At 38.8% G+C, this 17,371-nt stretch overlaps 1 protein-coding gene across 3 annotated transcripts in view; it reads right to left on the reverse strand.

Moving 5' to 3' along the window:
* The window catches only part of LOC111340102 (spondin-2-like), a 23,024-nt gene extending 11,346 nt beyond the window's left edge, over window positions 1-11,678 (reverse strand). The window contains exons 1-4 of one of the 3 annotated variants that reach the window (XM_022946887.2): window positions 11,055-11,678; window positions 4,587-4,664; window positions 3,536-3,740; window positions 1,942-2,147 (exon numbers count right to left, since the gene is read on the reverse strand). In XM_022946887.2, the coding sequence (XP_022802622.2) occupies window positions 1,942-2,147; window positions 3,536-3,740; window positions 4,587-4,664; window positions 11,055-11,166 (601 nt within the window). In that variant the 5' untranslated portion in view covers window positions 11,167-11,678. Of the gene's footprint in view, window positions 1-1,941; window positions 2,148-3,389; window positions 3,446-3,535; window positions 3,741-4,586; window positions 4,665-8,002; window positions 8,141-11,054 lie in introns of those variants that run through there. The other 2 variants (XM_088735206.1, XM_088735209.1) reach the window with 2 other exon arrangements.
* Between the last annotated feature and the right edge of the window lie 5,693 nt (window positions 11,679-17,371).

Consider the following 17,371-nt stretch of genomic DNA (forward strand, 5'->3'; position numbering starts at 1 on the left):
TATGGAAAAGCCGAAGTTGTTGTACTCGGGAACTTGTATGTCAACAAGCACGCGGCATGTGACTTTAAAATCTCCTCTCCTGTTACAATCTCTTCATTGAAAACTGTGACGATAAACAATCAAATCAAAGACTAATAAATGTTTTTTGCCGTAAGAAAGCCATATTTGCCTATTTTTAGCAAATCTCCTAAATAAACGACAGAAGGGAGAAACGGTACGATACTCCCAGCAATATTTCGCCTACATGCCTTTCTTTAAAGGTGATATTTCCAATTTCTACCGAGAATCTGGAAAGTTGCTTACATTTCTTAGCTTCCTTGATTAATTATCTTGTTTAACGAGCTATAAAATGATGGTATACTTGCCTAAATAACTGTCTACAGCTAGAATTGCGTGACAGGTGTAGTTGAGAGAAGCTTTCAAAGTTGCAGGTTTCAGAAGGCATTCCAGACAAAAATATGGCAGTGCCCAAAGATTTTTTTAATGATTTTCAGAGATTAACTAATGGACTAGAATGGGGCGTTCAAATCAGTGTTGTAGCTTTCTGGCAAGGGGAGATATTTGATCTCAAAGTTACCAAATATTTGAGTGAATCGAAAAGTGTAAAAACACACTCATTAATTCACCTCTGTTGATTGACAAGCCGTCAATCAAATCGATTGAAACGTTATCATGGTCGACCATCATACGTTCATAAAGGATGTACCAATATGTATGCTAACCGTCACAGTAATTTGTTAAATACAGCTACAGTAAGAGCTTCTTACATTTTGCCTATTTTGAAGCCATTTTTTAGTGAAAACCTAAAAAAACCGGGGGGTGGTCTATCTCCCCCCGGAAATAACCAAAGCAGAAACCAGTTTGTAATTTTGAGTTACATACACACATAAATACATGTATAGGTTAATTGACCACTCCCCATAGAGGCTTTTCAGGGCCAATACCCACCCCTCCCACCCAGGGGAGGACATCCACTACACAGCAATCTCGTGCGTTGGAAATTAACGTCTCCTACCCCTAACCCTACAGGAGACGGGGATTACGGTTTATTCGTCCTTATCCGAGAAGACTAGAATATCTATCCATTTCTTGATTATAGAAAGTTAGCAAATTCTCCTCACTTATTTTAAGACCATGAGTATTGGTCCGGCCGGGGCTCGAACCCTCGACCTCCCGCACAACAAAATCGGGCGCTCTAACTAATTGAGCTAATCGGGAGGCATACGCGTTTTGGGGTAGATCCTTTGAACTGGAAAAGTTTCATTGTAATCGGTGAGATGGCATGTATCACGACTGCCTGGTGCTCTCGTGGACACGTTCTTAAGGACATTTTCGGGCCTTCATCAAAGCCAATGAAACAGGAGCCCTAATGTACGTTAGCGATTTATATCATGCAGGCGGGGCTTCAACTTCAGTTGTGTTTGGTTTCTCCTTTTTGCCTTTTTTAGGCGAGCGGATGGAAACACAAGACAAGCGCGGGGGAGAACTACCTTCACTCCTCGCACGTGTCTTGCCCCTGGTGCTTGACTCATCCTTGCTAGCGTGGATAACGAAGATAGAAAGTTGCCCCGTATCTGACGCAATTATTCGCAATTGACATTTTTCATCGATAATAGTGCAATGAAAGTCAATAGATTATCGTTATTATCGTCATCATCATCATATATCATCATATTACTATTATTATTATTATTATTATGGCTATTACGAAGGCTACTACTCCAACGGAAGCCTCTGAGAAGTAGTTTCGTGCACCTATAGCTTCAGACTGCCAACTGCAGTGATCCGAACGATAATTTATATACAACTGACAAGTGTTTCTCCTAAGTGCGAGTCTGTGCATCGCAGGCGAACGTCTGCATCGACACTACGAATAAAAAATTTGAGTACACCTTTTTCCTTCTTTTGGAAATCTTTGAATGGATGTTCTTTCTCACTTACCAGCATCCCACGGATAAAGTTTCCTGATAATAGTTTTTTTCCACGTACAATTCCCATCACACAGGTTTATTCGGTCAACGCCAACGTTCCAATCAGGACTTGGAAACATCTTTGCCAGAGCTGAGACCAGGTTACGTCTGTTGTCCGCTTTAAATGTGGTTGAAACCTTGCCGACACCTCTATATAACATGGACGTCTTGATTATGCTGAGAATTCAGACAAAAATTACATGTTCAGACAAATAAGTTACACAAAAAGGCGATTCTTGAAAAATGTTTCACAGGATTCCATTCCATGCTTTTCTTCTCTGTTATTTCATTTCTCAAAAGTTCTAGCTCATTTAAAGAGATGAAACTGGCTTCATCAGATAAAAAATCTTCAATTTAAAAATTACGTGAAAATTTACTTAGAAGCATAATGCAAGTGCCATTCTAGCCGTTGAGAACAAAGGCTATTCATTTTCGCTTGGCTTTATTTTGGAGTAGGACAAGGATAATGAGAGAGAGATGTGCGCGCCACAATCAAATGAAAACTAAAAGGAAAGCGAAGTGACAAAGGGAATGCTGAGGAGAAAAATGAAATCGTTAGAAACTTTCACAACATTTTGAAATAGTTACAGAAGAGGAGGTCTTAAACGAATCGAAATCCGATGGTTTGGGAATCTACATGCATCAGAAAATTAAAGAAAACAGAAACATTTCGAGAAGAGGAGTCTAAACACATTGTCTAAAGCAATCATGGTTCTTTATTGGCTCAGAGAAACTTATTCTATGATCGAACAACAACAAACATATGAAACATATGAGTGAACTGCGGTTATGAGACGTATATAAGAACGATCCTTCGCAGTAAAGCACTATTTGAGCAATAGTGGAAATCAGACCTGAAAAAAATTTCAGGCCTGTACGGGATTCGAACCACTGACCTCTGCGATACTAGTGCAGCGCTCTACCAATTGAGCTAACAAGCCAACTGGGAGCAGGCCATCAAATTAATTCGATATAAACCCGTAGATGATAAATCGAACAACAACAAACATATGAAACATATGAGTGAACTGCGGTTATGAGACGTATATAAGAACGATCCTTCGCAGTAAAGCACTATTTGAGCAATAGTGGAACTGATTTCCACTATTGCTCAAATAGTGCTTTACTGCGAAGGATCGTTCTTATATACGTTTATTCTATGATATTGGCTACTCTAAACAGTTGAAACTGAAGGCGAGAATTAGTAAAGTAGAGGAAGCAGTTTTTCAGTTTTCGATTTATTATCTAGGATTCATTTGTAATTTTCAAGTATTGTTAAGTTTTTGTAAATAATTGCGTAATTCAGCCTTTGGCTGCGATGCAGTTTTTGATAAACTATCTATTTTAAATTTATTTAAATTTATTTTATCTACTACTGTACGATGACATTTTGCGCAAACTTCACCTGTTAAGGCTTACCTGTGCACTTTGTCTCCTTGAAAATTGATGATATTGGCTACTTTTAACAGTTGAGACTAAAGGCGAGAATAAATAAAGTAGAGGAAGCAGAATATTTACTGCTATACGATGACATTTTCCGCAAAACTTCACCTGTTAAAGCTTACCTGAGCACTTTGTCTCCTTGATTTTCCATCTCCTTTTTTAGCTTCTCGACGGCTCCCCATTCACTAACCCTTGTAACCCCGGGGGATGCCATCCCCCCGTATTGCCATACGATGTAGTCCTTACTGTGTGAGGAACCAATTAAAGGTGACCAGCGCGCCATTCGCCCAGGAAAATGCCGAGGATATGTAGATTTTGTCCATTTACCTTAGAGGAAAATAATCTGTAAGGTATTGGCTATCTTTATGTATGCGTTCCAGTCTATACGTAAGACTGAATTAAACAAACATAGAAAATAAGCATTCAATATGTTTGTCACGTCTCTATAAAATAGTCGACAAAGCAACACATGCTGATGATTTTACGTTGCAACAGATATTTCGATGTGACCACATCTTCTCCAGTGTGTTTATAGACCGGTTGAGCTAATGACAAAACGACTTAACAAGGTATGCATCTTTACCAATGGTTATAGTTAATTAACCACTATTTGGGACGAGTAACAAAGCGAGGTGGTGAAAAACCGGTATTTCTAATTTCACTCCTCTTCCCCATCGTATTTTAGTCATTGTTATTCTTATTTGTGATTAGTAACTCTTGTATATTGTGTTTGAAAAGCCTCCTTTGGGGAAAGTCAATAAAGTATGTATGTATGTATGTATGTATGTATGTATGTCTGTCTGTCTGTCTGTCTGTCTGTCTGTCTGTATGTATGTATGTATCCCCCTCGCTTTATCACTCGTCCCAGATTTTCCACCCGTCCAATATGGCGACCGCGCTGAATCTCGCACTTGAAGACACAAACTACTGCCTAAAAGCAGGCTTAATACAGAACCACATCCAAGAGCAACAAACCAAAGATGCTTCGCAAGCACAAGCATTGAAAAATATTGGATCAATGTTAGTATCTGAGCGACTGCGCAACTACCGCTCCCCTCAGTGACCCAAAATTAACCCTAGCTTGTTATCAGTTGACTGTTTTTGGTTTAGGGGAGGGGTGGGTATGCAGTTTCTAAAATGCTGGCATTAATCCGAAACATATCATAACGTTACCAGTAAATGTGATGTCGTAGGTTGCTCCTCCACAGGCACAGCAGGTAAATTTGTCGTCGCTGCCCTTTCCGTCTTTCTCTGTAAACATAATGCCGTATATTTTTGAAGCTGGACAAAAGGTTTATTTTAAGTCTTTCTGTCGGTCATTGCAAGGTTGGGTGAGAGTCTGAGCTAAGTAGAAAAGTCAAACTATTGAAAAAAACAAAATAAAATCGCTCATTCTGGAAGGTTTACTAATGTGTTGTTTGAGAGCCCGTAAACTCGTAGAAAGGCCTTTCCTCAAGTTGAAGCGTTCATCAAATTTAGTAAATTCTTGACAGACCCTATTTATAAAGTTTAGCTGTTTATAACATTTGAGAGACATTGTCACAAGATTGACGGCACGTGGGTGGGTTCAGAATTATGTTTGGTGCCCCAAACTCGGTGGCCCATACCTTGCCACGGCCGCGCGCACATCCTCGTGATCAAATGTCGGCTATGAGCGAGGGAATCAGTTATGGTCAATTTCCACGTCACTTATCCTTTACAACTCTCGTTCATGCAAAGAGTTTTGACTGGTATGTTCTACATCATCGATAGATTAGCCCTTACTCCAACGACCCAACGAATAAAAGCCATAAGCAAATAAAAAAGGTGCAGGTTTTTTGCATTCTACGCAGAAAATAATTTTAAAAATCGTCTTCGATTTGAGCATCTTGAAAGAGTTAGCTGATATTTTTCAAGTCCATAAAAATCTTCCTTTTTCCTAACCTTTCTGTATGGTTCGGGCAATTTTCAATCGAGTGTCGAAAGCAATCCGGGATTGCTTTACTTTTGCATTTCTTTGCTCTGTGATTGGTCCAGAAAACTCGAGCCGTCCTTTCAACCAATCAGATGCAAAGTGAGACCAATCACTTTATACTCGGTCGCTCGCAATTTCCCGCTCTTTAAGCGGTGTGGTCGGTTTCACTTTGAGTTCTCATTGGTTCTTGAAGCTATTCTCCTTTAACAATAATAATAATAGTAATAATAATAATAATGATCTTCTTATATAGCGCTGTTTCTCTACTGAACCAACAGCACTTTACAACAGTGAATGATGTAGCATTAAGAAAAAAACCTGAAAAACAGTTAATGATTCTTACATTTTAAAATAATTTCTAAAAAGATACATGTTAAGAGTAGATTTAAAAAGATTCTGTTGACTTGCAACGTTTTAAACTTAATGGGAGGGTATTCCACAGTTTTGGGGCAATGGGGGAAAAAGCTCGCTCCCTTTATGTTTTGAGTTGGCAGCGGGGTTGTACCAGTGGTTCTTTATCAGACGAATGTAATGTCTTTGATAGTCTATAGTGAATTAAGAGGTCACTAAGATAGGATGGCGCTAGATGATTAAGACATCTAAAAGTCATTGGTAAAATTTTAAAACGAATACGTTCATGAACGGGTAACCAATGCATATCTCCTAGAACAGGTGCAATGTGCTCGTGTCTATGTGAGCCTGTTAGAGCTCGGGCTGCTGAATTTTGGACATACTGGAGTTTTCGGACTTGATCCTGCCTAAGACCTGGGAGTAGTATATTATAGTGGTCAATCTTGGATATTACGTATATGTGGACCGAAGTTTCACGGTGACGGAAAGAGATATGTTTACTGATTTGAGCAATGTTGCACAGGTGGTAAAAAGCAGACTGACATATACTGTTTATTTGTTTGTACATGAACATGAAAGTGTCGAGCCACACACCGATGTGTTCTTCGCTGAGTTCGATAACTAGATTACATCTGAGTAAACAAGAGTAGATTCTAGCGGGGCTTGTGGTCGATGACGGGCTTACAAAACAAGGAGCTCAGGTTTGTCATGGTTGAATATCAACTTATTGGCTGACATCCAATTGTTTTAACAATTGGATGTCAGCCAATAAGTGAATGCATGACTCAGTGCGCAGTTTGGATGTAGTTGGTTCAGTTCGCCAGGCTCACTTGGCTTAAAACACAAATAAATTTGGCTATCATCAGTATAAAAATGATGTTTCATGTTGTGTTTACTGATGAGGTGAGGTGTACATGGAATATAGGATGGGACCCAGCACTGAGCCCTGGGGAACACCACAAGAGAGATGCCGGCTTGATGAGCGTTCCGTCCCGATCTTTACGAACTGGGTCCTGCCAAATAGATAAGACTGTATCCAATCTAAGGCTTTCCCAGTTATTCCAAAGCGAATAATTCCTTTCTTGTGATTGACCGCTTTGATCACTTTGTTTTTGGTTTTGCACACTCAATGGAAAAGCTTTCTATCTTCACTAAAATTGGCAGTCTGTAGGAATCCTAATACCTCTGAAAGCCCGACAGCACTGAAAAATGTCTCAATATATCGCGACATAACCACTTAACTACTGGAGAAATATTGAAAGAGAGATAATGGTGTAATTTAGCCGACGAGATAAACAAGAGCTATACATAAACGGGACAAGTTCTTTGGCTTTTACACGCACGCAGCCATTGAAGGTCTTAAGACACAATTTAAAGGATTAGTCAAAAAGCTTGACTTGACGATGTGGAGTGTTTTAGAAATTACAGCGCTCTCTACACCATAATCTAGTCTCTGTTTACTTGTGTGTATCAAGAATATATCTCTACAGACAGGACGAGAAACTTGTTCCAGCCAAAATCATAAGTGGAGTTTCTATGCCTTATCAGATGATGACCAACAAAATCCTGATAAGATCCTGAAACTCTTAATTAGTATTTTTGCCTTAGTTGTTCAGATCATGCTTCGTCATTTGCACAAATATTGCTTCCAATGTCAAAAATATGCAAGGATTGTTTCGTAGAGTCAGCAATATCTGGCCGGGGTTGTTGTTATGACGTAACGCGTTTGATCGAATATAGAAGGTCATGACTTATTCCGGTTTCAAGTGCATGACTTGTAATCGCGATAACAATAGAATTTCTTAAAATATGTCATTACATAGCACTTTTTGAACAAGTAGAGTCCAAAAAATTATCTTTTTAGTATCTTAAAATTGAGTGACATTCGTCGGCCAGATTTCCGGTCCAAGAACGGAACGCAGAACTCAAGAATTCTTGACAAGACTACAAGGTAGTCCTATTTTAGGCTCTTGTAACTTGCTGCATAAAATTTCTGCGCCTCCGGCTTTTTCTAAAACAGTATAACAACAAAGAGAGATATCTTTGATCGAAGTTATTTAATGATGTTTTTCGAACGGTTAATCCTTCGGTTTGGAATTTCTGCTTCACCGCAATTCAATCATTTAAAATAGTTTACAATTCGTTCGAACACTTAATCGACGACCACAAATATATCGTAAATTCCTCGACGGGCTCGCTCATTCGATTAATACTGAAAACCCTTCTATTAGGTGCAACTATTCTGAGATATGAATCATGCTCTTACAAAGTCAAGGTTACTTACCCTTCGTCACTTTATGACTGTCAATATATATTAACTAAAACGTTCCAAAATAACCCGCCGCGCTATGAAACGAAGATTAGCAACTAACATGTTTGGTTTCAGTTTACATAACCCAGGTTCGACAGTCGCGTCCATAAGGTGATCTCACATTGGATAATCTTGAGAACGCACGTGAAGTAAAAATAAAACAGTTTCCGCAAAAAAAGTGAATTCAAATAATTTTGAAGTGTGTTTAATCATCTTGAGATATTGGCAGTGACCATAGTTTACAACATTTATTTGCTGATCTGTGAAATTCTGGCTCGTGAAGCCACGCAGTGATAATGGTTTAGAAATTTCATAAGGCAGTAAAAATAATAAAGTTTCTCGAAAACAAAAAATGACAGCCGTGATAAAACGAGGAACTAATTCCTTTAATTCGAAGTTAAATCTTAGGAATGTAAATTTATCCTCTTTCACGGTGAAACTTTTTTGTGAACGATATGCGTAGGTAATTGGAAAATGTTTGCTCTTTTCGCTTGGTTTCACTTGAACCCAACAAAGTTCCGTGCAGCTTGACACGATTACCTAACGGGAAATTTTTTTTTTGTAAATGATAAGCGTATGTAAAAGGAAAACCGACGGTAATTATCCTAGAATTTTGTCCATATTGCCAACTTCGTTTGATTCCAATCTACAGTAACGAGCAGCTTGACACAGGGACCGTTACAATCACACTAAACCAGAAATGCCCCATTAAGAAAAGCAAACTGCAACAACAAGGAAATTGTGTACGTCTGATTATTTCCTAAAAGTGTGGAAAACAAAACTGTGCGTATCCTGTGTCCAGCTGATTACTTGAAAGCAATTATTGACAAACTTATTTTCGATGCAAACTTAATTCACGTTTTTATGACGCTGCCAGTCAAAGTGTGACCGAAAAATGTGTTAATCTGTTTATGTTTCTTTAAAGAGATGACCTACAAAAACCATTTGCACTGAGTTTCTTGCAAGAGACAAAGACCAAACAATTGATAAAACTACAGCTGGCGCAAAAGACCCCCGCAAAAGAAACAAACAAAGCTATTTCTAAAGGAAAACAAGAACAACCTCCAGACACCCTATGCAACCATTGTTTCGCCGCACCGCGCCTAGAAAGTAATTTTCCATTTTTCACTTCTTTACGATGAAAAACAATGCTTGCAATAAGAGATAAAAAGTTAGTGTACTGTTCCAAAATTGTCAGTAGATTCTGGCTGCGGTAGGTGGAGTTGATAGTCAAAGAGATCCGCAAGTCGGAAAATTGGACGAAAGAAATCTTACACCGTTTCAAAGCTAGCCCGCCGATGTTAAAATGCCGACTTGTATCGTATTGCGTTTTTGCTTAGTTATAGAGGTGAGATGCGGCGGGCACACGTGCGGCTGTTGGCGTAAGCTTTTTTCTCCTGACGTGACGGGAGAGTTCTCCGGAAAGCGATGATTTTTCTTTCATAACGTCCGGCTAAACTATATGTCTGGTGGCTGATTTGGCTCCGAGCAGAGAACGACGGAAGCAGTAACTTTGTTGCATGCCTCGTAAACTATACGCCTTCTAATCTGGGATAATCGGGGTGGTATTCAAGTGCTAAATGTTGGGACTTAAAAATCAATTCAAAGGATATATTTTTTCAGAAAATTAGCAACCCTTTGTAAAAATGCCATGCCCTCATTCTTTTGTAAACTTTAATGGCTGAGAAACACCCAAAGGGGCGCAATAAACACGAGGTTGGGTTCAAAATAGTTTGGCTTTTGTAAGGTCACGGCATTTAGTTTATAAAAAAAAAGTTGTGGGTAACTCTGCACGCGAACATCTTCTCGATCGCGTTGTAAAAAATTGTTGTGATTGTTTTGTGCCGAAATTTGCCTGAGGGCGAATTACCCCACCGAAACCAGATGGTTATGGTGAAACTGCCATAGATGCATCTTCGAGCATGTTTAATAAAATGAAAAAATAAACGTGTGTGTATGTTGAGTGCCGTGTTATTGCTTTGATTTACCTAAAGCAAAGGTAAAGCGATGTCATTTTTTCTGCGTGGGATCTGTCTTGAAAATTGCCTGGTTGCAGAAGATGTTGTACTGATTGATGGACGTGGATATGGTGTCTACGCTGAGTTAAAAATGCGCGCATTGCAACGATAGCGAGTTTCGTTCGCGCACGACTTGCAGAGAGCACACTCTTTTCGCGCTCAATAGAGAAAAGATTTCTTTAAAGCACTTTTCAAAGACTTTGCAAACGAGCGATCATTTAAAGCTCATCACGGCTAACCACCTCTAACCACACGCTTGCTTATGGAAGGAAGAAGCATCGATGGAGCTTAATATATCAGAGCAAAAACAACAGCCGATGACAGATAACAGCATGGTGTATGGTTTTTTCCCACTCACGTCGAAATTCCCCGTGAAAGTGATTTTTATTTTGGAGTCTTTTCAACTTCTAGGCTTCTTCCAGTGCCGGGGTAAATGAATTTCAGACGTCTACGATATTCTGTTTTTAAATGATCCTCTCACCATGGAAGCCATGGAATGGATACGAGACGTGAGCCATTTTATAACTATTTTATGCTTCTAAAGCAATACAGAAACCAATTTACAGGCATAGCATCTGCGTATTATTCATATTTTCAACGATGTTTTAATTATGGCTGGAAAGCAATAATCAAAAACGTTCTTGCCCGATGATACTTTGGTGTTTCGAAATTCAGCTTTAGCAGACTATGAAGAATGGAGATCCCAAACGGCCCGGAGAAGGGTCAGTATTCACACGATATTTATCCTGTATGACTTCGGATGCACTGTAATCTTTGCGCACTTTAAATAGACTCGCTGAATCAAACAGGACTGAGTAAATAACTATTTTTGAGTGATTTCCTCGGTGAAAATTCGCGAAGAAATTTTTCGTAGTTTCGGGATGAGAGCTAAGAGCGCGCACCTCAAAATCCGTTTTATAGTTACATAAAATCAACAGTGGTTTGTTGCGATGCAAAAGTGCAGCTGATGATAACAACCAGAGATTTAAAAACGCCACGCAACTTACCAGAACCGTTCTGAGAAATGGAAGAACACTTTTTATCGTTACATATATTCCCTGTGACGCGAAGACCCGCGAAGACTTCAATGCACAGAACAACAATCGCGCACAGTCTCATCGCTGCAGAAGACGAGCAAGTCCCAGGGGAAGTGACACAGTGGTATTGATTTTGAACTGTTCGATGCTGTTGATGATTTACACTGTACTTGAGCCGTTGCGAGGTTTAGTGTTGCCCTTAAGTTATCTGCATACAGATATGACCTACTTATTGACCAAGCGTAACTGTTTTTATAAGGCATTGACGGAAATTTGAGTAATTGCTTGGGTACGTACATACCGGAAGACGCTATTTATACCCAATACACACTTTGGCTTCAGCATTCCACTTTGTTGAGCGCGGCGTCAATTTGTGAGCCAGTATTGAAAGACCGGTAAACTTGAAAAAGAATAACATCACCAAGCAATAAATTACCAAAAGGCTACTAATGTAATTTCAACACATGAAACAGCTCACCGGAAGTGAAGTTACGCTCTTCTGATTAACAGTGGGGAGCGAATCTTTTGTAAATTTCAAGCAATAACAGTTTCTCTGCGTAAATATTTTTACTAGCGGTAGAATGTGCATTGAGCGCACGTATATCTCAGTGTATTTATGTCTATGAGTGGGGTGATCATAAAAAATAGCAAGGGTAAAAATAACTCGAATTTTTGGATCTGTAAAATTTCCTCGAGTCGGGAGGTAAAATCGATGGTATTTAAGCTATCCCAGCCAAAAATTCTTTATAAATGTGATCTCGGCTAGGCGCAATGGAAAGGTAAGAAATGCGAATATTTACCCTTTATTACCTACGCTAAAATAAAAACCCTTTTTTTCGATAGATAACCAAGCTTTTAAAACCTCGCTAAAGATCTGATGAAAGATGCTACAATAATTTCAGCTAATCGGGAGACATACGCTTCTAAGGAGTCATTTGACTGACAATTTATCTGGTGTGAAGTGCCGCTCAGAACATTCTTGACAAAAAAATATGTGCAAAGCATTTCTTGCAAAGCAAAATATGTTTTATGTACAAGGGAGGATGAAGCATCACGGAGAACTGTCTGGGAAATAAAACTTTGTCTTGCGGTCAGTTATCAAATTACGTTTTGAAGTGTGGTTTTTCTGCAAGTTTGGTATAACGTCACATTAAGTGCTCAAAACTTTTTTTTAATCTCCATTGTTTTAAATCAGGCCAAATCTATGCAAGCATGAATAGTGAATGTATTCTCGAAGGAATAATAACCAATTTAATTAACAAGTCGCGTACAAAACTTCGGATAAGGTGTGTAGTCTAAGAATTGTAAAACATCTTTCATTCATGTTCAACATGAACACCGTGGCATACTTTACATTTTATTTCCTTCTTATGTGGCAGATTTGTGTAACTGATGTCCCGGTTGAGAAAACACAAACGGGCGTACATTTGCAATCGCTGGCCAGTACAAGATTACAAGAAATCCGGAAATAGGATGGGGTATAAATTATCCTCTGGGGGTCCATTTACGTCTTGGCTTAATTAAACGTTGCGCTAATTAGCACAGGAAATGACTTAACTGATTTTGTAGTAAGTGGTAAAAGAAAAGGTTTTTCTGGTGTGAAAAGCTTCCAAAATTGGGAGACATTTTTTAACCGCAAAAAAACTTAGATCCCATCGTTATGAGTAGGCTTGTTTAGTGCATGAGTTTTGTAAACGTGAATGTGGGCGTTGTTTTTATTCTGACGCAAATTGCTTCTTAGAAAATGAGTTGAAAGGTTAGAGTGCCTAAAATTCCTTCAAAGAATATTAACTGCATGGATTAATTGCCTACCCCGCCCGTGATTTCACTTTACATTTAGAGATTACTGGACAACTAAATGACTCAAACTGATCGGATTTTAAAATAATTAGCTTCTGGGTTCATGTTAGCATTCATTACAAACTTCGCGCGATTAAGTTCGAAGAAGGCACTAAGAAAGATGTAACGTATATGTACTATATAACTCATTCAATTTCCCAATCTTCAGAAGAATATAGTAATCAGCCTGTAAGGGCGTCTACTATTTTGCTCAATACTCCAGAGGAAAAAAAACTAACTTGTCGGGCCTGGACTTCCAAATGGCTCGTTCAACAGTTTAAGTAACGTTTTCAGAGCCTTTGAATCACTGATCAGCTGAAGCCTCACACGTTTCTCTGCAAGATCATTTTAGGCTTAAGTCATTGGTGACAAAAAAAGTATCATGAGTTTATGTGTTTATCTTTTACATCATGTTTCTCTTACTATGATAAAAGATTAGTCATTGTCTATCATGCGGCAGGTTAACAAACAATGTTGGGTCTTAGACGTGTTTGTAGTGTAGTTTTATTTTTTAGGAAGCCGCGCAGCAGTTAATAGCTAACGACCCCACGGGCTCCCTGGCTCATGATGAAAAGCTGATAAGTCACTTGACCTAACAATATTTGCCTTCCTCGCAGATCAGATGCACTCTTTTGTCCTGCCGCTCCGTTCCTTGACGTGTCCGCCCCAATTTCGTGACAAAGTGAAGAGGGATCAACAACGGAAAATGTAAAGGCTGTTACCAATTGCGGCAAGAAATTTCCGTCTTATCTGTGATGAACAACGACAGGCACTTGAAAGAAAAAACACTATCACGAAGAACTTAGCTACTTCAACTGATGCCCGAAAAATGTACTCTTTACCTGTATAGCTGTGCGATTTATCTTCATGTTGAGTCAGCGTTTGTTCTCATTAAAGTCCGGTCGGACAGCCGGCCCGTTGTAACCTATAACCTCTACAACCATGTCTTTGTATATATAGACCATTTACAAAGAAACGTTTTCTGTTCTGGAAATACTCTCTGTTGAGTTGTTTGTCAGTAACGTAAGTTATTTATGGGCTACATCATTAATATCACTTGGTAATCTCAGCAAGTAGCTTGTTAGATTAACTGTGGATTAGGTAAGGCGAGCTCTTTACCTCAACAATGCAAAACACATGCCTACCCTGATTTTTCCGAAAAACCGATTTGCACTAATCCAATGAGATTAGGAATGAACCCAGCATTGTTTCAATTTAGCTGTAACAGTCAATTATCCATTATTACAATTAGTGAATCAAATTATCAAAAGCGCTATGGTGTTCAACCGGCCTCACTTTAGCGTGCAGTTCTGCACTAAACTGGAGCTTCTGGAGTGATGTATCGGGTCCCAAACCTGTCATCTCACGAACGTTTTGTTACTACTGAAATACATTACAAAGTAGTCTGAAGGTGGCATTCAACTGCCTCGATTGCTCCGCCGACGAATCTTTGTGACAAGAACCTAATCACCTCAGTGAAATAGCACAGCTAAAACACATTACTTAATTGAAAACCAATTAACTAGTAATTTGATGTATATAAAGTTTTTTTGTCTTACGAGCATTGGTATGATTACTGAAGTAATGAGCTCGAGCTAATGCGACCTTCAAAGTGGCCTATATGTGAAATAGAGGAACTAACTGATTGAGTCAGTCAGTCAACAATTGCATTGATTGTGAGAAGCTTGTAAACATGTAACAAGCCATAATTTGTGGCATGGCTTTCTAAGCCGGCGGTCAGACAGGAGTTCTTCGCATTCTGTCTAACCCAAAATGTCTGCTTCATCTTTGACTGAGTTCGGAATGGGGGAAGGAACAATGCCAAATAGGGAAGGAAAAAAAAAGAAAACAAACCTCTTCAGTCTCCTGCGGGCAAATCCAGGGTTCGAGAGCTTCAAGTTGTTTTCATGTTTTGAAACACCTATTTGGACTACGGTTGAGTTTCTTTCCAAGAGGTTGGTATCCAAGTTGAATAAACGATCTATCTCAACTTAACTCAAATATCTGTTTTTACGCTTTGAGGGAAGCCACAGAAAATTAGATTGATAATATAGAAAGACACAAAAAAAAATGGACTTGATGAACTCAAAAGGAGCGAGATCAGTTTAAGGAAATGGGAAAGACTGAATCGGATTATTGACGCCCAAATTGAAAGAGGTTTAGGCTTACTTTTTCGCAATACACGCACAGAGATGTAGCTTCTTCATTTTGAAAGTAAAATTGAATCCCTCGTTCCATTTACCTTTTGAGTTTTCTTTAATAATTAAAAATATCTTCAATAAAATGGTTTTATTCAAATTTCAGAAGGATTCTAATGCACCTGAATTAGTTTACATAGATAAAAGATCGATCCCTTAATTGAGGTGTGTCGCATTTTCTAGAATGCTCTTCCCAACATCAGTAGAGCATACGTTGTAGATATTTGTGGGACTATAAAAAGTATGGTCAGGAAATCTAATTTTTAGAGTTCCTTTTTAATTATCAATCAAGCGTTATTTATGGAAAATAAGAGTACTCGTCTGCCTGGAACTCATCTATCCTCAAATACCTTGGGCGGAGGACTAAGTTGACAACTAAACAGAACCTGCCGTAAATAAAATGCATTACTTCTGTGGTCAAAACTCTTTTGCCGCCGCCGTGAATGCTAATTATTTAACCAAAGAACAGAAAAAGGAAACTGTTTAAGGCACATTCCCTGCACGGTATCTTGCTTATATCCATGACACTGCCGAATTAAAGGTTCATATATGGCGATGACTCATTGCAAGAGACATTGTAGAAACTTGGATACAGCAGTTCCATTTATTGACTCTTGAAAAAGCTGGACATCGCTCGTCATCCGAAAAATAGAACTCCCGCCCAAACATCAGTATCCGACTAGAATTTCTAGTTTCATGGGGTGCCAGCAGCACGCGTAATGAATCTTGAAAATCCCATTTGCGTGTAAAGGTCCTATTTTTAGGTTTCTGGAGCCACGCTAAGTTTATTCGTAGCTAATTCTTTGGTCGATGAAAATATAAGAAAATCGATGTTCCCCGGTTGAAAATGAGAAAGGAAAGCTCCAAATGATATTTTACTGGGTTGAACAAACATCAACAAAGTTGTTAGGGGAAATCAAATGGGAACAAAAGCGAAAAAATGGGGATGAAGGACGCTTGTGGTTATTGAGAAACCATGATTTCATAAGGTGCTTCTCTTGTGCGTTCTGAGCTTCTGTACAGATTGTAGATCTCACTCAAGGGTAATGTACAAAGGCAATTTTTTTAAAAATGTGCGTAAAGGTGTAAAAGATCAGATTTTTAGAATTGTCTTTCCTATACTGGCTGACTGGTTGCTCAGTTCTAATTTCGCGTGGGCCGAATCTTTCTTTACTGCTGGTCATTGTTTTTAAGTACCATCAATTTTTTTAAAAATGTGCGTAAAGGTGTAAAAGATCAGATTTTAGAATTGTCTTTCCTATACTGGCTGACTGGTTACTCAGTTCTAATTTCGCGTGGGCCGAATCTTTCTTTAATGCTGGTCATTGTTTTTAAGTACAATCAAAGTGGTCTAGAATGAACTTTGAGCTTCGCCCATTCCGTTCACGCTAAAGAATAGAAATTCATGAGTGTTTTAAGTGTTATTACTGATGTAAATTTCATGACGTTTCCGACTCAGTCGTGCGATAAACAAGACCACCATAACGACAATAGTGACACAAAGAAAATGTTTGCCGTTCAGGAGAGCGTGAGTCAGCTCTTCAAGTATATAACGAGTTGGAACATCAAATGATTTGTTTAATGTAAAAAATGATATTGAAAATGGTGCAATAAACGGTAATGTTACTTTGCGAGTAACGTACGTGGACTAGGACTAGCTATGGAATGGTGAAACGAGGACGTATTATCGTGCAGAATTTTGCAGAGAATCTTTATCTTTTTGCAACAAAAAGCACGCAAAGCTCTTTAGGCTATGCCATTGACGTAGATAATCAGTGAATCGTGAGGTTTGTGGCCCTATTTCCGTGGTGTAGAACACTTTATCAAAAAAGTATAATTCTCTGAAATTCCTTTTTTATTCGAACTGATCTGATGTCAGTGTTATTACGAGAAAACAGGCTGTGCTTTTAGTCAACCAATAGTTATCCAACTGAATCCAACTGCATTACCGTTCAAATTTCATTTCGGGTTTCTCAGCTTTCTAATCTTAGTAAAGTACGATCTTGTAGCTTATTAAAAAAATGCGGATAATTGGGTTTCGGAGTAGAAATGTCCCGATTTGTGAGTAAAGCGCGACAAATTTTGTCACTTTGGTACAGAAGCTATTAACATAACATGCGTCCATCGCAATGGTTTGGTTTGAAAAGAAAAGACTCACTGATATTTGGCATTGCATATATCGTATCCTGGTGCTCAATCCATCTGATACCGGCACTTCTCACAGGGTGGGGGTGGGGGACGTCTTAGAAA

Source organism: Stylophora pistillata, chromosome 1, assembly GCF_964205215.1.
Source record: "Stylophora pistillata chromosome 1, jaStyPist1.2, whole genome shotgun sequence".
In the NCBI taxonomy this organism is placed as follows: domain Eukaryota; kingdom Metazoa; phylum Cnidaria; class Anthozoa; order Scleractinia; family Pocilloporidae; genus Stylophora; species Stylophora pistillata.